This window comes from Hippopotamus amphibius, chromosome 4, assembly GCF_030028045.1.
Source record: "Hippopotamus amphibius kiboko isolate mHipAmp2 chromosome 4, mHipAmp2.hap2, whole genome shotgun sequence".
Taxonomy (NCBI): domain Eukaryota; kingdom Metazoa; phylum Chordata; class Mammalia; order Artiodactyla; family Hippopotamidae; genus Hippopotamus; species Hippopotamus amphibius.
The window spans coordinates 45,326,989-45,349,375 of record NC_080189.1 but is presented as its reverse complement, the minus strand read 5'-3'; the positions used below and the strand labels follow the sequence as shown (position 1 = coordinate 45,349,375).

Sequence of the window (22,387 nt, the reverse complement as noted above, 5' to 3'; positions counted from 1 at the left end):
TCCCTTAGTCTGGCCCCCCTTCCAGAAGCATTTCTAAGGAATCAGGACCCACAATGATCAGCAGGGAGGAGGACAATGAGAAAAACTTTCCAGCCTGATATCAGCCTCTGTCCAGAGCAAGCACCTGGCAAGATACAACTCACTCTCCTGAGGGTCACATCTTTACTGGAAGGTAGGTCAGAATTTGCACCTGTGACACCAAACCTCCTCCTCTCTTGGTGTCTCTCTCTCCTATTCCTCTCCGATTTCACATTCCTCCACATTCTTCTGATCTTTGGCCACAGTGTTTGATTTTGAGAAGACAATGTTCAACAAGTCAAGCTCTTGTCATTCTGAGTCTGAACTTTCATTTGACTTGGAAGACTTATGCTTTCGTTTTTTCTTCTTTTTCTTTTCTTTCTTCTTTTTCTTATGCTTTTCTTTCTTCTTTTTTTTCTTGTGTTTCTCTTTACATTCTGAGGAACTGGAGCTGCTCCCATCTTCATCTGATGTTGAATCCTCCAGTAACTGTTTTAACTGTTGTATCCTAAACACATAAGATTGACCAAAGAACCATATTCAACATAATTTAAAAAACTTCTTTAGATAAAAATGTAAGAACAGTAGTGATGTCACAAATCATCACCTCATTAAAGACTACCTATTTTTATTTTGGGATGTTTTCCCTATTATTGTCTATATCCATACCTATTTTACATGACTATAACCAATGTACAAGCCATTTTGTATTCTAAAGTTCATACTAGGTCATCTTCCTCCTCAACAATTACAATTCAATATCACCAATTTGAAAAAAAAAAACAAAACAAAAACCAAACATCTTGTTTTTTCACCCTATCTTTATTCATGTCCAAGAATAATTTTTAACAATAGCTCAGATCCTTAAAGACATTGGAGAAGATAAAGTAAACATATGAAAGAGACTCAATCATATAGTAGAACTAGATACCACAATGTGGGTAACATCAATTATCAGTGACATGAGTGGGCTGCGCCAAGCCCACTGCTTTAAGTTAACCCAAGGAGTACAGGCTGTCCTGCTCATTCCCTACATACTGGCCTTCTCAGGGGTTACTCCTGCTCTCCAAACATTTCACAATTAAAATACCATATTTATTAAACCATTTCTCCAATATTGGAATGGTTGTTCTAACTTTATATAATTTCAGACTTTAAGAGGATATTGTTATCATCAGGACAACCTCACCTTACATCCTTTTCATGTCTTTTATTCTCTCGTATGATGTCATACATGGGATCTTCATGTGCCTTAAGAGTGAGAAAAGGTTAACGTTGGGTTAGGCTTCATGCATCGTTAGTTAAACATTAAATCCCTATGTTACTAAAAGCCAGGTATTCTTTTCCAGTTGGTTGTTCAAATGTTCTAATCCTTCCTAAGGGTCACCAGCATGGCAAACTCACTGAAGCTGTGAAAATAATTTTCCACTTAGAAAAACACAGGAGGGAACTCCCCAGTGGTTCGAACTCCGTCCTTTCACTGCAGAGGCCCCGGGTTCAATCCCTGGTCAGGGAACTAGGATCCCACAAGCCATGCAGCATGATCAAAAAAAGAAAAAAACAAAACAAACAAACAAAAAAGAAAAATACTGATATAATTTAAATATCCTTTATAAAGAAATAAACCATGGCAGAATCATGAAAAACTATTCAAGGAAGAAATTTTGAGGCAGCTCTCTTTGTTCTATGTGGATGCATGACCAAGAAATAGTATTAAGAGAAACAAGTGAATTATAAAATTATATATAAGAATGAAACATTTATAGGTACACAAAAATATATAAGTATCCCAAACAAAGTCTGGAAGTATACTGGAGGTATAGATAATTTTAAATGAACTACTTAAAAATAAGAACACATGTACAGGAAATGTTATGGTATGTGAATTATCTCATTTTAAAAAAGAATAAATGTTTATTACAGAAATTTTAGATATTATCAGAAAATTAAGTTTTAAAAAAATCTACTACTTCACTACCCAGGGATAACAGTAATATTAACATTCCGTCTCTCTTTTTCTTTTTCTTTTTCTTTTTTTTTTTTGGCCACATCATGGAGCTTGTGGGATCTTAATTCCCCAACCAGGGACTGAACCTGCACCCACAGCAGTGAAAGCACTGAGTCCTAACCACTGGACCACCTGGGAATTTCCTGGTCTTTTTAAATCATTATTCATAATTTATGAAAAATTATAATCATACTATATATATATAAAACTCCATTACTTTTCACTTATGTTTTCATGAACATTTTCCCATGATATTACACATTCTTCTAAAACATAACTCCTAATGGCTCAGTAATTTGTTACAGTAATTTATGTTGATATGTTGGACTATTGTTTCCTGTTTTTCTTTAGTTTCCATTTTTCTAATCAAATAAATCCTTATACATACATAAACAGTTGTGTATATATAAATGTTCTCTTATATCCTTAAGGTAAATTCTTGGAAGTGGGATTTCTGAGTCAAAATGAGTATATTTAGGGCCTTCCCTAGTGATCCACTAGTTAAGACTCCAGGCTTCCACTGCAGGGGGTATGGGTTCAATTCCTGGTTGGGGAACTAAGATCCCACTTTTCTCATGGTGAAGGAGTATATTTAAAGTTTTTGAGATTTATCAACAAACTGTGTTCTATAGTATCTGTAAAAATTGTTATTCCACCTAGAAGTGGAATGAATGATCCAAAATAAGTTATTTCAGATTATTAAAATGAAAAAACATCTTAAATGTCTTAAAAACTGGAGAATGTCTGTTGACTCCAGCTTGATAGATGTTAATAACTTTAGTATATGCAGACAGCTACATATTTCACTTGACAGAAGCAGTTACCGAATCGTGAATTTACACCCTGGGAAGTGACTCTGTTAAAATAAAGTGAGGAAATGATAGATTTATTTTACTGTCACGTAAAGAGCATATATAATTTACATATACACTTCTAGCTTATAGTTTTGTTTTGTTTTTTTTTGTATTTGTAGTTGTATTTGTGGTAGTATGGCCACACTATATATTTTTTTAAGAACATTTATTGAGATATAATTGACATACAATAAACTGCATATACTTAAAGTATACAATTTGATTTTTTTTTTAATCAGTAATGTATATATGGCAATCTCAATCTCCCCATAACTTATAGTTTAAAGACATATAATCTTTAGGTAAAGTCTGGAAAACTAAAACCCTGATTTTAGTTATTAAACATGATTTTTTTATACAGTAAGTTGAAAAAAGTGATTGAATAAATAACAATGTCTGCTTCAGAAAAAGAATCACCATTCCCAAGGTATAAGCAAATAACACTTTAATAAGTTTTTTGTTAAGAAAACTAATCTGTCACAAAAAGGTATAGGCATACCTCGTTTTACTGCACTTCACTTTATTACACTTGGCAGATATTTCACTTTTTTACAAACTGAAATTTTGTGGCAACTCTGTGCTGAGTAAGTCTATCAGCATCATTTTTCCAACAGTATTTGCTCACTCCATGTCACTGTGTCACATTTTGGTAATTCTCACAACACTGCAAACTTTTTCATTATTATTACATTTCTTAGGGCGATCTGTGATCAGTGATCTTTGATGTTAGTACTACAACTCTCTAAAGGCTCAGATGATGGTTAGCATTTTTTAGCAAGAAAGTATTTTTAAATTAAGTTAGGTACTTTGTTTTTTTTAGACAGAATGCTATTGCATACTTAACAGACTACAGTATAGTGTAAACATGACTTTTATATGTATTTGGAAATAAAAAAATTTGTGTGATTCACTATATTGTGATATTCGCTTTATGTGGTTCTAGATATTACGAAAACCGAACTTGCAATATCTCCGAGGTGTGCCTATAGTTTAACACAAATGTAGCCAACACCAGATACTTTGGCCCAACAGCTTCTGGGAATGTATTTTGTGTGAATTTGCAGTTCACTGATTACTGCCTATTTCACTGATATTCACTATCTCTGATAAATGTAAATTGACATGGTGGGGCTATACTTACTACTCTGAACTGTTCTAACTTTTGGTTGCCTTTGATAAAAAAGGGGCATTCTTTGTCGCCCGTTCGGTGACCATACCGTTTACAGCGCCAACCTGAAAACAAAGAAAAGAGGAAATATTTCTGTAAGACAACACAGTTTCCTTTAATGAAGACAAAGAATCAGTAGATCATATTAAAGTTTTTCTTCATTAAAATCCAGTTCTAAAAGCAAATGCAATCAATGAATGAACCATAGATCCTAAAAAACAAACGGAAACTACAGATCTTCCTAGACTTATGATGGGGTTACATCCAATAAACCCATTGTAAGTTGAAAATATCATAAGTCGAAAATGCACTAAATACACCTAACCTACTGAATATCACAGTTTAGCCTAGCCTACCTTAAATGCACTTAGAACACCTACATTAGCGTACAGTTGGACAAAATCATCTAACACAAAGCCTATTTTATAATAAAGTGTTGAATTTCTCATGTAATTTATTGAATAATGTATTGAAAGTGAAAAACAAAATGGCTGTATATGGGAACATAATTTTGAGAGCTGGATCTCAGGAAACCACTGAAAAATAATGAAGTTTGGGGGTTCTCTGTTGATTGTCTCTGAGCTGTCCCTGTCTTTATCTCTGACAACATTTAAATTCAGGAAAGAAGGATAATACTTCTTCAAACCAATATCTTTCTTTGTGTTCAAAACTCTCTTACCTTGAGAGGAAAGGTGATCCTTACTAATCAAAATGTGGTCCATGGACAAGCAAAATCAACAACACATGGGAGATTGTTAGAAATGAAGAGTATTAGGCCTATCCCAGAAATACTGACACATACCTGAACTTCAAAAGATTTACTGGTGATTTGTAGACACATTAAAGTTTGAGAACCATTGTTCTAGATAATATTACAATCAATAAAACCAATGAAAGTATGCATGTGTATATGTATATCTTTGGAATGAATCCAAATTTTGTGGTGCCTGAGCTTAGATTATTTGGTGGGGTGGGGGTGGACAGGGCTCTTTAGGAAAAAAAATCTTGCCTTTGCAAATTTTACAAAATATATGCCCTAATCAACACATCACTGTGGTCCCTACAGGTCTTTGAAAGGCACAAGTGAGGGACACTGAAACTTAAGCTTCATTTACTTCTTGATAAAACTGGATCTGGTCCCAACCCCAAACTTTTATTTTCCAAGTCAATACAAATAACTATAAAATACTAAGTGAAATGCAACTAATCACCTCATCAAACAGAGCAGTGGTTTTCAAATTTAAAAAAAAAGCCATAGACTTCTGGCTAAAGATGACAGACTAAACACATTCATCTACTTTCACTCCCTTCCTGAGACTCCATAAAAATGACAATGAAGAGAATTCTTTTCAAAAGGAATAATCCAGGAAGTATCTCAAGAAGCCCCAAGTAACAACCTCCATAAATCTCTTCCTCCATAAAAGCACTGGAAATAGTTGCAAATTTTTCCAAATCAACTTATTTGAAAACTTGAAAATTAACCAAAGGCTTAATCTAAAGAGCATTAATTAAAGAGCATTATTGAAAGAAAACCTAGTGAGCCTTGGTGAGAATAGCAGGATTTCTGGCATTTTAATTGGGCTTACTCCCAACCCTCTTCCCTACTTCCACAACAGTCTTAAAAACAAGCAGCTCTGCAACCAAGACTGCTGTGAGAAGCAGCAGTGTCATACCCTCTGAAGAGGGAAGACTGGACTTTCAGCACCTCAAAAAGCCCTAACCTCTGAACACAGAGCCACACTGGCAGGGTATTGTTGCTATATGACTAGTCATGTAGTTTGTTCTACAGAAAAAGTCCTATCCCCAGGATATTTGTCAAAAATAATCACCTGCAATTGTTTAACATCACAGCTCATAACGGCAGTGATATCAATGGGTAAACAAGAGTCCAACCAAAAGTTTAAACGGAAGATCTGGGGAACGAGATGTCCATAGAGGGCTCTCAAAAATTCTAACATAATCCTGGGAAACTACAAATCTATACACATGTGTAAGGCTATGTGAATGCATAGAAAAGGGCTGAGAAGGCCTTATTTTCTCACTTCTGGCTCACCATTAAGATCTGTCCAAGAAGTCACTGAAGGCTAAGACAGACATGTAAACCAAACCACATGAGCATTTGAGGCTTGTCTTAGCACACACATATAACCTCTTGGCAAAAAGTAGAAGGCTTCTCAGATCAATGCATTTAAGGAAATCTCTGTCATATTATTAGCTGACCTCTAAGCTAATGTAGGAGAGACTTCAGTGGCAATACACTACAGGGAACACAGACTTACAGAATTACTGCAGGAAAGTCACTAAAAATAAAGAAAGGAACAATAACAAAACCTGAGTAGAAGGGAGAATTTGATTTTCCAGGCCACCTTATATTATCTAAAATGTGCAGTTTTCACCAAAAAATTGCAAAACACACAAAGCAACAGCAAGTCCAGATATTGGACTTCCTAAACAAAGACTTTAAATCAGCTGTCATAAATAAGTTCGAAGAACTAAAAGAAATTACATCTAAAGAATTGAAGAAAAGTTTGAAAGTGACATCTTAGCAAATAGAGATTATAATAAAAAGACAAAAATTATAAAAATTAATAAAAAATAAATTCTGCAGTTGAAAAGCACAATAATCAAACTGAAAAATTAACTGGAAGGTCTTAACAACAGATTTAAGATGGCAGAACAAAGAATAAGCAAACCTGAAGATAGGTAATAACAGATAATCCAGTCTGAGGAACAGAAAGAAAAAATAATGAAGAAAACTGGCCAGAGACTCAGAGACCTGTGGGATATGGTCAAGTTTCACAGCATATATATAAAGAGAATCTCAGAAAGAAAGGAGTGCTAGAGAGTGTGGAATGTTTTAAGAAATAATGGCCAAAAACTTCCTTTCTACAAATCCACGAAGCTCAATGAACTCCAAGTAGGATGAATTCAAAGAGATCCATTATAGGTAAACTGTTAAAAAGCCAAAGATAACAAGAAATTTTTAAAAGCAATGAAAGAAAAACAACTCATTACATATACGCAATCCTCAATAAGATTATCAGATGACTTCTTTTCACAAACCATGGAGACCAGAAGGCAGTAGAATAACATATTCAAAGTGCTGAAAGAATGACTATCAAGCAAGAATTCTATAGCCAGCAAAATTATCCTTTAGAAATAAAGGGGAACTTAAGATTGCTCAGATAAAATCTGAAAATTTATTGCTAATGGACTTGCCCTACAGAAAATAACAAAGCTGAAATGATGAAAGCATACTAGGCAGTTACTCAAATCCACAGGAAATACAGAGCACCAGTAAAGGTAACTACATAGGTAATTATAAAAGACACTATCAATACTTTTTTGGTAATTCTTTTATTCTCCTATCTCATTTTAAAACAACTACATAAACAATTATAAAATAGTGATGATTGGCTTATAATATATAAAAATGTAATTTGTATGACAATATTACCACAAAGGAGGGGGAGAGAATGGAGCTATATAGGAACAAAGTTTCTGTACTCTATTGAAATTATATTAGTATTAATCTGAACAAAAATCAAAAGTCAGATATTGGCAGAATGGATAAAAAATGTTTTCCAAGTATAACACACAAACTTTAGATTCAAAAACAAAATTAAATTGAAAGTAAGAGGATGAAAAGAGATACAAATAAAGCAGTGCTTACAGGAAATTTATAGCTTTGAATGCCAATATTAGAAAAGGACAAAGATCTCAAATCACTACTCTAAGGTTCAATTCAAAAATCTAATTGAAAGAGAGCTGGAGTGGCTATACTAATATCAGAGAAAACAGGCTCTAAGGCAAAAATTGTTACAAGAGACAAAAAATGACATTTTATAATGATATAAGGGTCAATCTATCAAGAAAATATAACACTTATAAATATATATGCACCTAACAGCAGAGTCCCAAATAGATGAAGCAATAATTGACAAAACTGAAGGGAAAACTAGATAATGCAACAATAATAATTAGAGACTTCAATATTCCACAATAGATAAAACAGAGAGAATATCAACAATGACATAGAAGACTGAAGCAATACTCTAAACTAACTAGACCTCACAGATATCTATAGAACATTCAGTCACCCCGAAAGAGCAGAATACACATTCTTTTCAGGACCACATGGAACATTATCCAGAATGGAGCACATGCTAGGCTATAAAACAATAATTAATACATTTAAAAGGATTCAAAGCATACAAAGTATGTTCTCCAACCACAAAGAAGACAAATTAGAAAGCAACAATAGTAGGAAACTTGGGGAATCTACAAATATGTAGAAATTAAACAACACATTTCTAAACAATCCATGGGTCAAAGAAGAAATTTCAAGAAAAATTAAAAAGTATTTTGATTTGAACAAAAATTAAACATATGAGATGCAGATAAAGCAGTGCTTAGAGGGAAATGTATAGCTTTAAATGCCTATATTAGAAAAGAATGAAGATCTCAAATCAATAAGGTACAATTAAAAAATTGTAGAAAACAAAGTGACCCAAACCAAAGGCAAGCAGAAGGAGGAAATAATAATGAACTACTGGCATTACTGGCATGTGCTATGCCACCGATGAACCTCAAAAATATTATTCAAAAAGAAAGAAACCATCACACTTATAATACACTTACATGTGAAATCTAAAAAAAAAATCAAGCTCATAGATTGGTTGTTGCTAGAGGCAGGGGTGGATATGGGGGTGGATGAAATGGGTGAAGAGGGTCAAAAGGTACAAAATTCCAGTTATAACATTAAGTCATGGAGATGTAATGTACAGCATGGTGATTATAGTTCATACTATACTGCATATCTGAAAGTTGCTAAGAGAGAAGATCTTGAAAAACTTGGTAACTATGTATGGTGACAGATGTTAACTAGATTTATTGTAGTGATCATTTCACAATATATACAAATGTCAAATCATTATGTTGTATACCTGAAACTAATATAACATTGTGTCAGTTATACCTCAATTAAAAAAAAAGATGAAACTCATGCAAAAGGGAAAAAAGGGAATTAATTGAAAACAAACAGGGGCTTCCCTGGTGATGCAGTGGTTAAGAATCTGCCTGCCAATGCATGGGACACAGGTTTGATCCCTGGCCCAGGAAGATCCTACAACTAAGCCTGTGTGCTACAACTACTGAGCCTGCATGCTGCAACTACTGAGCCCATGTGCTGCAATGAGAGGCTATCGCAATGAGAAGCCCTCACACTGCACAGCAACCAAGACCCAACACAGCCAAAAAAAAAAGAAAAAAAAGGAGACTACAAATTGTATGAATGTATTTATATATGATATATCCAAAAAAGCCACATTGATAAAGACAATAGATTAATGGCTGTCTGGGGCTGGAAATGGGGATTAACTGGAAATAGTCATGAGGAATCTTAATGAGGAGATAAAATTTTCTAAAACTTATTTCTGGCAATGGTTGCACATACTCAGTAGTTACTAAAAAAAATCACTGTATTGTATGCTTAAAATGGGTGAACTTCATAATATATTTTTTTATTGCAGTTTTATATATATATATATAAAACTTCAATAAAGCATTTTTCAAAAGGCCACAAACCCAAAAGGACAGGGAAAAAGCCAAAAGAGTCAAATGCAAAAAAAATGTTGGCTATCACAATGCAGATAGAGTAATAGTAGAGGCAACTGAGGTGGGATGAATTGGGAGACAGGCATTGCCATATATACATTACTAATAAGAAAAAAATATCAAATTGTATACTTTAAATACATGCAGTTAATTTTATGTCAATTATATCTCAATAAAAGGTCTGGAAAAAAAATACTAAATGAAGAGCAGACACCAGAAAATTGAACTCGAAGGCACCAGAGGGGAGAACTGAGAATCAACTCAATTTCTATTTGCAGAACCTCCAAAGAGCTCAGGAATTGAGCTCTAAATTGAGCTCTGAGCACCAGATACCTCTGAAAATAAAGGTAAAGGAGGAGCTGAAATAAGGAGGATTGATTAAAAGTCCAAGGGCAACTCTTACTAGCCCTGGTAGAAGAAAGTTTATTGTCTGAAAAAGATAAAGCATAGGATCTCTGGCAAAAGGACACCAGATACATGTGAAGGCAAGATGCCACAGTAAATATAAAAGATTACATGAAGAGTAGCATAGACATATATATACTACCAACTGTAAAATAGATAGCTAGTGGGAAGTTGCTGTATAACAAAGGGAGATCAACTCGATGATGGCTGATGCCTTAGAGGGCCCGGACAGGGAGGGTGGGGGGGAGTCGCGAGAGGGAGGGGATTTGGGGATGTGTGTATAAATACAGCTGATTCACTTTGGTGTACCTCATAAGCTGGTACAAGAGTGTAAAGCAATTATATTCCAATAAAGAGCTTAAAAAAAGATTACATGAACAAATAAAAAACAGATGGTGGCACTTCCTAGGTGGCCCAGTGGTTAAGAATCCACCTGCCAATGCAGGGGACACGGGTTCAATGCCTGCTCCAGAAAGATCCCACATGCCGTGGAGCAACTAAGCCTGTGCGCCACAACTGTTGAGCCTGAGCTCTAGAGCCCGTGAGCCACAACTATTGAGCCCATGTGCTGCAACTATGGAAGCCCACGTGCCTAAAGCCCGTGCTCCACAACAAGAGAAGCCACCACAATGAGGAGCCCACGCACTGCAATAAAGAGAAGCCCCTGCTCTCCACAATTAGAGAAAGCCACAATGAAGAGTAGCCCTGCTCTCCGCAACTAGAGAAAGCCCGTGTGCAGCATCGAAGACCCAATGCAACCAATAAATGAATAAATAAATAAATTTATTAAAAAAAAAAAAGCAGATGGCAAAATTTCCCAGCCTTCTTGCTCCAATCAGATCCCACAACACTAGCAGCTTGGCCTTCACCCTCCATGGAGGAGCCCTCTTCTCTAGGAAAACATAACCCATCCCAAGAAGAAAAACTTTTTCGTACTGACCTCACAAGTTCCCAACTGACTGGACTGGAAAGATCACCCTCCAGTGAAACTCAGCAAGCCCCACTCACACACTTAGAGCTTTCAATCAACTTATCTCCCAATGATGAGCAAGAATGGCTGTGGTTGCCAGCCTCCAAGATGGACCCCCAATCCCGGACTTCTAAAAAGCATGCCCTCATGTATTCCCTGCCACCCGAATAAGGGTAACTGCTGTAACCTAGGTACTGGAAAAAGATGATGTGTGAATGGAGGCAAAGAGACTGCGAACTGCTATTTTAACCATGTGCATGAAGAATCTGTGTAAAAACAAATGTCTTTAAAGGCAGAGGACCCCTTCTTCAAACGCCATCTTATGCTGGATGAAGGTGAGGTGGAGGGTGTGCACACAGAGCTCTACCTGTTCCAAACCCACCCTCTGTGGCCCATAGCTCCTCTCAGGTTACCTGGATAAAACCTCAACACCACTGATGAGGATGACTGACTGAGGCAAGACCCAAGGGACCGCCTTCCAATGCATCCTTCGTCCCCCATGGCATTTCTACATGGAATACCCTTTCTATTACAGGAATATGACTGAAGGGTATGCTCTGCAGGCAGCTACGGCCCTGTGTAAGACTACTACCCTTGCAGCCAGAAGCCCTGGAGTCAAAGCACTGCTCCGCCTCTTACCCCAGAACACTTACTAACACAGGCGAGGCAGCTTCCTCATCTACAGGATAGAGATCATGCCCTGACTTGAACAGCACGGTGGTGAGAACCAATTGAAAGAAGCGAACTTGTTTGTAAACAGTGGCCTATGACTTGCGTGTATTGAGGGTGTGACTTGAAACCCTTCCACACTCACACTGCATGACTTTGACTTCTTTCCCCAGTGGCATCCAAAGTCCTTTGGTTGGTGCGTGGGCCAGAAATTCCCTGGCGTGTTCATTGCCTGGGACATCTGGTATACAGTCTTCTGGCTTAGTCTCATCTTCCTGAAAAAGGAAACAGTGTGTAAGCTATGTGGCAAAAAAGCACCGGAACTCTCTCCCACCTGTTTGAGCCTGGCTTTCCCATGGGCTGGAGATCCCAATGTCATCATAAGTTACCCTCTGAAGAGCTAGCAAGACAAATTATAACGGACAGAAAAAATGGAAGTAACTATACTAGAAGAGCTAGCTACACCACGAAAACAAAGTAGTTGTTCTTAGAGAAAAGGTACTAGTGTTTACATAGGAATGATCTGGGAGCTCCAAATTATGATTCTAAATCACAAAAATCAGAGTCTAAGATCACAAAAAGTTTTCTGCTAACTTAAAAGCTTTGTGGAAAGCAGCAGAATATGTAATTAAACAAGTGAGGTTTCCTGGAATAATAAAAACAATATGTTAAAGTAGATTATTATACCTTGAAAGCCACTGTCATGTTTTATAATCTCAAACATGCCGGATTTGTGAGATGTATTTTCACCTCCAAATAACTGCACTATATAATGAAGGTGCTGGTTTGTTTTTACCTTATGGTGTTTTTTTTTTTTTCAAGTTTCCATGAATATTAAATTTATAATGGAAAAATGTTTTCTAAAAATCTCTTTTTTAAGTTGAAAGTTACCAAACAGAAAAGGTTACTTTGGCCTTAAGCCCTCTAAGTCTCGCTCCTGCAGAAAGACACTGACACTGTGGCCAGGGCGCTGGAGGAGGGACTCCTGCACCAGGCGGGGCTGGACTCAACGAGCTTCACGTCTCCTCAGAGCCCACTGTTCTCTGAGCTGATAACGTTCAAGAAACCAGCACCCAGAGGGTCAGAGAAGGAACATGGGGCAGGAGAGCTCTGAGAAGATGCAGTCACAAGTGAGACAGAAAGAAGGGGAGCGAGTGCTGAGGAACACTCAGGGGCCTGCAGTGGTTTCTTCGGGGACAGACACAAGGCTGATTAAATTTCTGCAAAAGCACAGGCTGTGACAAAGCCCAAAGTGCATGAACCGACTGCCATCTTCAGGGAAGAAACAGAACTATCATAAAAGGAGGTTTAAACCTATGCAGCTGTTTCTCATAACAAGTGACTGAGTCTGAGCACTGAGTCAAATCTGTCTCAGAGAAAAACCCAAAGTACAAACTTCACACTGACCTTGATAAGCCCAGGAGGAGGCTTCTCATAACTAGAAAGGAAAAAAACACCGGTCATCAACCATGTTCACAGGAACATAACCCAGTTCAATCAGCAAAAAGCAACTGCAGGCCAAAATAAAAAGACTTTTTTCTTTTTTTAGTAAAAACATAAAACTATGTTATAATTAAAACAGTTAATAAAATATGCCCAGCAGTCAGAAGTCCCATATAAATAAACTGATGCTATACCACACCCTACTGGGATGCAGAACTTCAATTCTCTGCAATAATAACTTGGTGTCATGGCACCATGATTTTACTTTTGACATAAGGGAAAGCAAGAGATTGCAGGGAACTGGGAGGTAAGAAAGCCTTGAGCTAATTATGGTTCCAGTCTGTCATTACAGCTGTGGGTGATTCACCTACCAAAACTTTCAACTTCCATAACACGGAGAGGCTCATGGGGGCGGGATGGGGGCAGCGGGTAGCGAGTGATCTGTTCTAAGGAATCTAAGGATGGGGGCTGCGCTGGGAGGAGCGCCAGAGGAGCAAAGCCAGAGGGAAGGGCCTGTTGTAGGGGAAGGAGGTGGGGGTGATCTGTTCCGGAGGCTCCCCCTCTCACTCCCCACCCTGCCAGCTCTGGATTCAAGATCCTCCCTGCAGGCCTGTCCTGTCCTCAGAGGGGGCTGCCGGGCTGCCATCTGCTCCTCAGCTCTCTGACGGCCCTCTATGCCCCTACTGACCTCTCAGGACTCGGGGATGCAGGACTCCTGCTGGGTGCCTGGACCACAGGCAGCACTCAGTGAAGAACTACTGCTAGGGAAGCAGATGACTGATTGTGTGCAAACCTATTTTCCCTTCCACCAACAGAACTCTCAGACCTCAGGGTCCTGAGGATACAAATCATGCCTGTGCTCCCAACTCATTTCCACTTTTCATCACTGCTGGAAATGCCAGAAAAGGCTTCCAGATGCTTTCTAGAAAAGCAGCACCAAATGCTCATGTTCACTGACTATTAAACACACAGTGTGGGTGTTTGGGTTTAACTGTGAATGCCTAAGGGACTAAAAACAGAAATAAGAATGAAAAAAAAGAAACAGGACAATGGAACATCCCAGGTCTGTTCAATGCCGCTGTAAGGAATACCTGGTTGAAAACTGTCTCTTGACTCCAGAAACTTGGAAACATGGGAGCTTCACCATTGCTGCACCCAGATGGTGAGAGCCAGGATGGCTAATTTTCCAAGTTTTCTATAATGAAAATGTATTACTTTATGACCAGGAAAAAAAAAAGTTAAAAAAGTGAATTACATATCAATATGGGACAATATCCATCAGTTAAAATTTAAAAAAAAGGGGGTGGGGAGTGGGGAGCAAAACAGTATACTTGGTATGCTTCTATTTGTGTGTCTGGGAAAAAGAGTGGATATATGGCCATATACACACCCTTTATTATACATATAGACTATCTCTGGAAGGACGCCTAAAAAATTGGCTTGCCTCTAAGGAAGGGAACGAAGGATCATATAAATGGGAGAGATCTTTATTATTCATTCTATTTGCATTTACGTGCACATGTATTCACCTGCAAAATTAGTGATACCTTCGTTTCAGCTATGTTGGTGTAAGCCCAGGTTAATATATTTCTGAAAGAAAACTGAAGGTAACTGGGACTAAGAAAGAAAAATGGGGCCCCAGACATGCTTTTAGGAGTTCATATCTGCTATAAAAATATACAGGCTAACATTATGTTTTAAAAGTCAATGTTATTTCTGTAATGCTTTCAGGAATAAAATCCCTGTTCTACTCCTAACCAACTTTGACATTTTCCTCCTACAAAAAAGGAGCAAGCACAACAGGCAAAACTAAACCTGACCTTCAGGTAATACTGAAGGTTCAACATAAAAACTTACTCTTTGTAGTCAACAGCTACTGTGCCAGGCATGGTGCTAGGTATCAGAAGGCAAAACTAAGGGCATATGTTCCTAGTTACAAATGAAATGAAATAATGAAATGAAGTGAAGTGAAATAAAATGAAATAAAAAAAAAAAACAAAAAAAACTCCTCTCAGAAGTGACAATATAACTCTTTATAACTGTCCTCAGAAAAGATGTTTTTTCTTGGAGTAGGGGACCTCACACAACAGCAGGAGTATTTTCCAGTTCTAAATCTGTGTGAATGTGAATCCTGTAGAGGTAAATCGAGGCAGAGAGGAAACCTCATGGGCTTTGGAGGTAAAAACTTCTGGCTTGAGTTCTGATTCATTCTCACTGCTGTGTACTAGTTTGGGCAAGTGACTCAACCCTTCAGAGCCTCAATTTCCTCACAGGTAAATATTTCACAGCACACATGTGAAGCCATCTACCCCTTCTGCTGAAGGCAAGTTGATGTTCTCAGCAGCCTCATGAGGCCCCTCAAGACTGGAGCACTAGCATCACAAAGCCAAGATCCGGACTCAACAGAGGTGGAAGAAAACCTGTCAGATGTGGAAGAAAACCTGTCAGATGATAAATGACAAATGCCACAAGTTGCTAATCCAGAGCTTTTCAAAGCAGACAGAGAAGGATCTGCCCCTTGAAGACCACACAGTAAACAACCAGGCATGAACAGATTCAGCTTCTTAGGTATGGTACAGTGCTTTTCCAAAGTAAATGCCTAAAATATTTTCTAACACAAAGCAGTGGCATGACATAGCCATAACTTAGCAAGAACAACAGAAATCTGCATAAATTGGGGAGATGATAACAGTTCATCTGCAGCCATACATTAGAAACATTAGTGCTATGCCTATGCATAGAGACCAAAGGGAGACTGGCAGTACAACCTATAAATCCACTAATCCAATAATATATCCTTTGAGCCTAAAGAGTTATATTAAAAACAACATATGACCAATCACATTGAAATCCAAATTACTGAAAAATATGTAACTGCTGATGCCAAAATGAAAAGGAGTGTGAGGGGACTACATATTTTAAAATCTATTATTAGCAATGGCATTCCCTAAAAAGTCCAATTTACAACTGTTTTCATAAGTTTAAAGGAAGTGGCTGATGGTTTTTCCTAGGGCTAAACAATTTATTAACATATTAAAAAAAGACAGTTCTCAAAGTTTAAAATAATTCTTAATTACTAAGTATAACAGATTTGGAAATGGTAGTATGTTTATGTGAAGTTTAGCTTTTATGCCATGTCAATCCAGAAGTCCACATTTATTTTTGTAGTTAATTTTTTTACAGTATAGGTTTTTTGTTTTGTTTTTTAATATTTATTTATTTATTGGCTGCATTGGGTCTTTGTTGCTGCATGTGGGCCTTCTGTAGTTGGCACAAGTCGGGGCTACTCTTCGTTGCAGTGAGTAGGCTTCTCTTTGTGGTGCCTTCTCTTGTTGCAGCGCATAGGCTTCAGTAGTTGCGGTACATGGGCTCAGTAGTTGTGGCGCACAGGCGTAGTTGCTCCATGGCATGTGGGATCTTCCTGGCTCACGGCTCGAACCCGTGTCCCCTGCATTGGCAGGTGGATTCTTAAGCACTGCGCCACCAGGGAAGCCCCTGTAATTAATTCTTAACATTTAAAAAAGTTCGTGGAGGCCCATTATTCTGTACCATCTAAGAAGTCTACTGTTAAGTCATTTAGATTGTAATAATAATTTTATTCTGTGTAGTAAGAAGACTAAATTAATGTAAGAGGGAATTTCTTCCCAATTGTGTATGGGGCCAAATACTTTAGCCAAGTATTTCAAATTACTCTTTGTGATTCTGAGTACTGGGGTGGGTTTCTTTCAGAAAGGTCCTTCATGTAAGCATACTCCATTCTGAACAACTGTTCCTGCAACTGGCCCCCACGGGCCTGGAAAGCAGAGGGAAAACTGACGCATATACTCAGAGCGTCCATCCTGTTATGCCTGGTGGCCCAGGAGTACTTGAGTGACAGACTTGGAACATGGGTTGGAGCACGGGTGGAAGACTCAGATGCCTCTGGGGGCTTGGCAGGTATGGGCAAAGAGAGAAGCAGGTAAAGTGTAAGAAAATGGCCAGTGGAGATTGAAGAGGGCACACCAGAGATGAAAGGATTTCAATTCAATTTATAAAAAAAACTGTGGGGCTTGCCATTTAACATGGCAGACTGAATAACAGGCTTTATCTATTTTCCTTTTTTAATGACAGTAAAAAATAAATAAAAATAAAAGTAAAAAACCACAAAGAAACCCTGAGCAGAGACAACATCAGAGAAAGATTTCAACAAATCTGGGGAAACGGAAGGAAGAAATAACTGATTTCTGTATGTGTAGGAAGTTACAGTCTTCAGAAGATGGGGTTCGGGAATGTAGACATGGAGTGGCTGAAGCCACCAGTTTTATCCTCCTTCCCTACATCCAGGAAACTGCCTGCCCAACCCATTAAGGAGGCTGCAGACTGAGTGCCACCTGAGCATAACTGAGGATAGGGACGACAGTGAGCACGGGATGAAAATAAGTGTTGAAAGAAAGTCTCTGTCTGAACTCGGGACACTTGGCCCTCTCCCTCCCGTCTCACCCAGAACACTGGCAGACAGACGTAGATCCCTTGACTAAAGGGTCTTCTCTGGAGAAACTGAAGAGCCTTAAAATAAAATCTCCACCTACTGACACTTGAGAGTCTCTCAATAAAAAAGGTAGGGCTTCCTAGGTGGTGCAGTGGTCAACCTGCCAATGCAGAGGTCACGGGTTCGATCCCAGCTCCAGGAAGATCCCACATGCCGTAGAGCAACTAAGCTCGTGTGCCAAAAAAAAAAAGGTAGCCCACAGCCTGATCCCCCTACAGTGAAGATACACAGTCAATGAACAAGCACTTTCTCGCTCTCTCATACACAGATGCTTGTCAAGGGGTGCTAGAGTGCCTCACTCTTAAATATGAATAGACACCCAGATATCCAGATATCAGGGGGAAAAAATTCTAAATGCAAAGCAGATCAAAAGAAAAGGCAGGGACTTCCCTGGTGGCACGTGATTAAGAATCCCCTCATTGATGCTGGGAACACGGGTTTGATCCCTGGTCCAGGAAGATCCCACATGCCGTGGAGCAACTAAGCCTGTGTGCAACAACTACTGAGCCTGCACTCTAGAGCCCTCGAGCCACAACTACTGAGCTGGCATGCTGCAACTACTGAAGCCCTCAAGCCTAGAGCCCGTGCTCTGCAACAAAGGAAGCCACGGCAATGTGAAGCCTGCGCACCGCAACAGAGCAGCCCCCACTCTCCACAACTAAAGAAAGCCCACGCAGAGCGATTAAGACCCACACAGCAAATAAATAAATCAATCTTAAAAAAAGAAAAAAGGCAAACACAGAGGCAATGGAGGGAGCAGAAGAAAACAAAGAAAGACACAAAAAAAGAAAATTAATTAATATGAGTATCCTCAAAGAAGAAACAAGAAAGGATGCTATGGAAAAAGAATTCTCAGAATGAGAAAAAGCTCTTGAATTGAGAAATATACCAGATTTTTTAAAATATGTGCAGTAGAAGAAATGGAAGATAAATCTTCTGTAAAATAGATTGAAAAGTCAAAGGGAAAGACAGTTGGATAGAAAAGATAATTACAGGATCAACAGAAATCCAACAGAAAGAAAAAGGAGGAAAAGAAATTAAAACACAAATCAACATATTTATTTAATGTACCCATGAAATGCCAAACAAAACAAAACAAAACAAAAACCTCTGTTGAAAAAAAACCCCACATCATCATAAAACTTCAGAATGGTAACAATAAAGGGAAGTTTCTTAAAGCTTCCAAAGCGTTAAGAGTAGGGTAAGGTTGAGCAGTAGCTTATAAAAGAAAGGGAATCAGAGTGCCATCAGACTCCTTAGCAATTCTGCAAACTAGGTATGCCACCCTCAAAATCGAGTGAAAATTTTTGACCCAGAATTCTACATCTTACCAAATTATTAAGTTTGAGGACAAAATAAAGACATTTTCAGATAAGCAAGTTGTCAAAAAATTTACTTCCAAAGTACACTTTCATGGGAAGTTACAGAATGTGCTTCAGCAAAATATGGGAGTAAAGACAGAGGAACAGATGCAATCCAGGAATGGAAATCAAGACAGGAGATAGGTGAAGGAAGTCCCAGGATGCTTGTTGCACTCCAGGTCTAGAAAGTAACGAATGATTACTGGAGGATAACAGATGGAAGATTCTAAGTAAAAAATAAAGTGATTAATGATCTGATATGTAGGAACATGTGGGGAAAGTACTTTCAGCTTTTGAAGCCTTTGGGGAAAAAATAGTTGATAATAGAAAAGGAAGCAAATGAAAAATTGGGGCTCATTATTATTCAAAAGATAACAGTTGTAAGTTTAAAAAAAGGAAAAACAAACAAAAAAGACAAAGATAATAGTTGTACTAGAAAGAAAAAAAAAATCATAAAACACCAGCTTAAAAGTAAACAACACTGCATAGTTATAACAACGTGGGAAATCCCTGGTGGTCCAGTGGTTAGGACTCTCCCTCTGCCTGTGGAGGGAACTAAAATCCCATAAGCCACGTGGCATAGCCAAAAAAAAAAAAAACAAACCAAAACCAAACACCCCAAAGGAAACCCTAAAAACATAGTTAGAACAATGTTATTAACATTGATTAGAAAAGTTATTACAATGGAGCTATATTGTTAGGATGGAAACAAGAAGGGTGAGTAAGAGAACTCAATCTTTATCTACTATGACAAAAAGTTAACAGATGTCTAAAATTGCTGAGTCAACAGGATAAACATATAATTTAGAAATGTGCAGTTAAATCCAAGAAGTAAAAACTAAGACTTTGTACGCAGAAGCTTTGGCCTTGTTACAAAGGAAGGGGGTAGAGGGTTGTTCAGGAAACTATGGGGGTGAATGAGGAGTTGGGCAGCCCACCACTATTTTTTGTAGCATTTTTCGTAACTACTTGTTTTTAAGCTATACATTGATACAAGTATTACTCTGGTATGAATTAAACTTAGTTAAAATCAAACAAAACTCTCAACTAGAAAAGCAAGCATGTCCATAGCCTAGCTAGTTTTAAACCTGTGAAACTGGAAAAAAATTCCACTGGTCTGAGAATCTGACACCTGAATTCTCTAATTTTGTTGGCTAATCAGGACAATGGCTTAGCCACTGAGCCTCCATCTTCTCATCTATAAAATGTTATCTTTCTTTTGTCTGTGAAAAAGCTCTGTGAGTTACAAAATAAACATATAGTATCAACCACCACCTGGCATCCTACAGTTAAAGATACTGAGGACCGTTGTGGGCTAAGCCCTGCCTGAGCCCAGAGTGCCTTGAATGGGCCAGGACCGTGGATGCCAGCAATGTAGCAACTGTATCCAAACCACTGTCCACTGAGGTGAAATTCAGCTCAACAGCCACACGGAAAAGAGCAGGTGAGCCTCCAAAGAAGCATGCATGTCGTGTCAAAGCTCCCAGAAGGTTAATGAGAAGGATTAACCCTTTGACGGCCTTTCCTTACATGACTGTCTCAACAATCATGAGAAGGCAGGTAATGAGAAGTGCCTGAAACGGAAATAATTCAGGTAACTCAGTGAACACCAAACTTAGAAAAATCAGACTTCTCAGGACTTCCCTGGTGATCCAGTGGGTAAGACTCTGCCATCCCAATGCAGGAAACCCGGTTTCGATCCCTGTTTGGGGAACTAGATCCTGCATGCATGCCACAACTAAGAAGCCCGCATGCCGCAACTAAGACCCCGCACAGCCTAAATAAATAAATGTTTTTTTTTCTTTTTTTAAACAGACTTCTAAAGCTGATTACAGAACGACAGAAACACGGAAAAGAACCGAAAGGGTCACTAACCCAACTTCCCACCCGATGTTTAAATCTTTACAACCCACCCTTCTCTCTGGTTATCCAGACTCTTCCCCAACCCTGGGTAGCTGGGGGAGCACAGTGCCTCCTACGTCAGGCCACGCTGCCCAGCAAGAACATAGGGCTCTGGTCCTAATTCTTCTTCCTGTTGAGCTGGGACTGGCCTCTCTGTAGCTTCCACCCTTAATCCTGGTTAAAAAGAAATCCCGAGATCTAGAGGGAACGAGTCTGCGCTCTCTTCTGCGGCCAGCTCCTCCCGAATCGTCAGGGACCAGGCCCTCGCCCCGCGCGCACTCCTCCCTTCCTCACCGCGCTGACGTCGCGGGACTGGGCTTTCCCGTCCCTAAGTAACAGCACAAGACGAAAAGAACGGGGATTCTATCCCGTTCACAGTGAGCCGCCTGAACTGAGACACGGGGAGGGACCAGAGCGCTCAGCCGCACGTCCCCTGTGTTCGGTGCCCGGATCCTGACCGCGCGCCCGTCAGCCCCGCAGCGCCGCAGCCCCACCCCGCCCCCGCCCCCGCCCCCGCCGCGCATCAAACCGCCGCTTCCTGCGGGAAAGCGCCCGCCGCCGCCGCCGCCGCGCGCGCGCCCGGGCCGGGCCTGGGGGTGGGGCCTTGTCTCCCCCTTCCGCCCGTGGCTGGGAGGCCGGTGTCCCGCCGCCCCGCGTCCACACCCGCGCCCGGCCCGCTGGGGGCCGAGGGGCCCCCCCCGCCCGCTCCCAGGCCTCCAGCCCCGGGCGGACCCCGCCGCGTGACCCCGGGCTGCGACCCCATTCCTCGCATTAGTCGGGGGCGGGCGTGACGGACTCACAAGGACTCCAGGTGCTTGAGCTGCTGCAGCTGCTGCGCGTCGTGGCGCCGCCGCTTCTGCTCCCGGCGCCGCTGCAGCTCTTGCTCCAGGGCCTCCCGCGGCCGCCGCGCGTCCCCGGCCCCCGCGCCATCGCGCCCGGGCCGGGACGACATCGCGGCCCCGCGCGTGGCCGCGAAGACCGCACTTCCTCCGCGCCGCGTCCGCCCGGCCACGCAGCGCCCCCTACCGGCGCCGCCGCCGCTGGCCGGCCGAGCCGCGTGTCCCCGCCGAGGCCGCCGGTCTCCCGCCTCCCAACCGGCCGACCGAGCTGCCTGCCCGCGGCGCAGCCGCAAGTCCGCGCTCCGAGCGCCAGGACCCTGCTGCTGGGTCGGCCGGGGCGGGAGGCCGGAGCCCGCCCCCTGGCGGCGGCCAGGAGCCCCCGCGCCGAGGATGTTGTGGAGGGAGCCTGAGCTTTCTCTTGGTTCTTCGGAAGTATTCCCTCCTGAAGCCTTCAGGGATGTAAGCTGTTCAGTTGCATTGAAGCCACCATGCTAAGAGGCAGCCCAAACAACAAATGGGGAGAGATGACGTGAAGAGGCCCTGAGACTCGATTAAAAAAAAAAGGGATGTCAGGTCAGACCCCGCTGCCTAACCACACCCCCACAC

At 40.3% G+C, this 22,387-nt stretch overlaps 3 protein-coding genes across 5 annotated transcripts in view; all 3 read right to left on the bottom strand.

Annotated features, from left to right (window-relative positions):
• Positions 1-231, bottom strand: part of KBTBD2 (kelch repeat and BTB domain containing 2) — a 46,268-nt gene extending 46,037 nt beyond the window's left edge. Inside the window, exon 1 of the mRNA XM_057732101.1 lies at positions 191-231. The gene's annotated coding sequence lies outside the window, so the exon portion shown is untranslated. The remainder of the gene's footprint in view (positions 1-190) is intronic.
• LOC130851588 (retinitis pigmentosa 9 protein-like) lies at positions 125-22,234 on the bottom strand. 2 transcript variants are annotated; one of them, XM_057732113.1, is made up of 6 exons: positions 21,743-22,225; positions 13,116-13,146; positions 11,854-11,983; positions 4,022-4,113; positions 1,208-1,269; positions 125-526 (listed from the first exon to the last, which is right to left on the bottom strand). In XM_057732113.1, the coding sequence occupies exons 1-6, from the start codon at positions 21,892-21,894 to the stop codon at positions 328-330; spliced, it is 666 nt and encodes a 221-aa protein (XP_057588096.1). In that variant the 5' UTR covers positions 21,895-22,225; the 3' UTR covers positions 125-327. The 2 variants fall into 2 exon arrangements, with proteins under 2 accessions (XP_057588096.1, XP_057588097.1); XM_057732114.1 differs by lacking the exons at positions 4,022-4,113; positions 13,116-13,146 and having other exon boundaries at positions 21,743-22,234.
• RP9 (RP9 pre-mRNA splicing factor) overlaps positions 466-22,387 on the bottom strand; it is a 150,542-nt gene continuing 128,620 nt past the window's right edge. The window contains exons 7-8 of one of the 2 annotated variants that reach the window (XR_009053229.1): positions 1,208-1,269; positions 466-526 (exon numbers count right to left, since the gene is read on the bottom strand). The gene's annotated coding sequence lies outside the window, so the exon portion shown is untranslated. Of the gene's footprint in view, positions 527-1,207; positions 1,270-11,963; positions 11,984-13,115; positions 13,147-22,387 lie in introns of those variants that run through there. The other variant, XR_009053230.1, reaches the window with a different exon arrangement.

Bases quoted from the DNA above. Each gene is read 5' to 3' on its own strand.
- LOC130851588 (XM_057732113.1), bottom strand. From the start codon at position 21,894: ATGTCGTCCCGGCCCGGGCGCGATGGCGCGGGGGCCGGGGACGCGCGG. The intron at 4,114-11,853 runs GTGAGTGTGGAA...CTTTGTTTTCAG, and splicing joins AGAAGTCAAAGTCATGCAGT to GTTGGCGCTGTAAACGGTAT. The intron at 1,270-4,021 runs GTAAGTATAGCC...CTCACTCTTAAG, and splicing joins AGTTAGAACAGTTCAGAGTA to GCACATGAAGATCCCATGTA.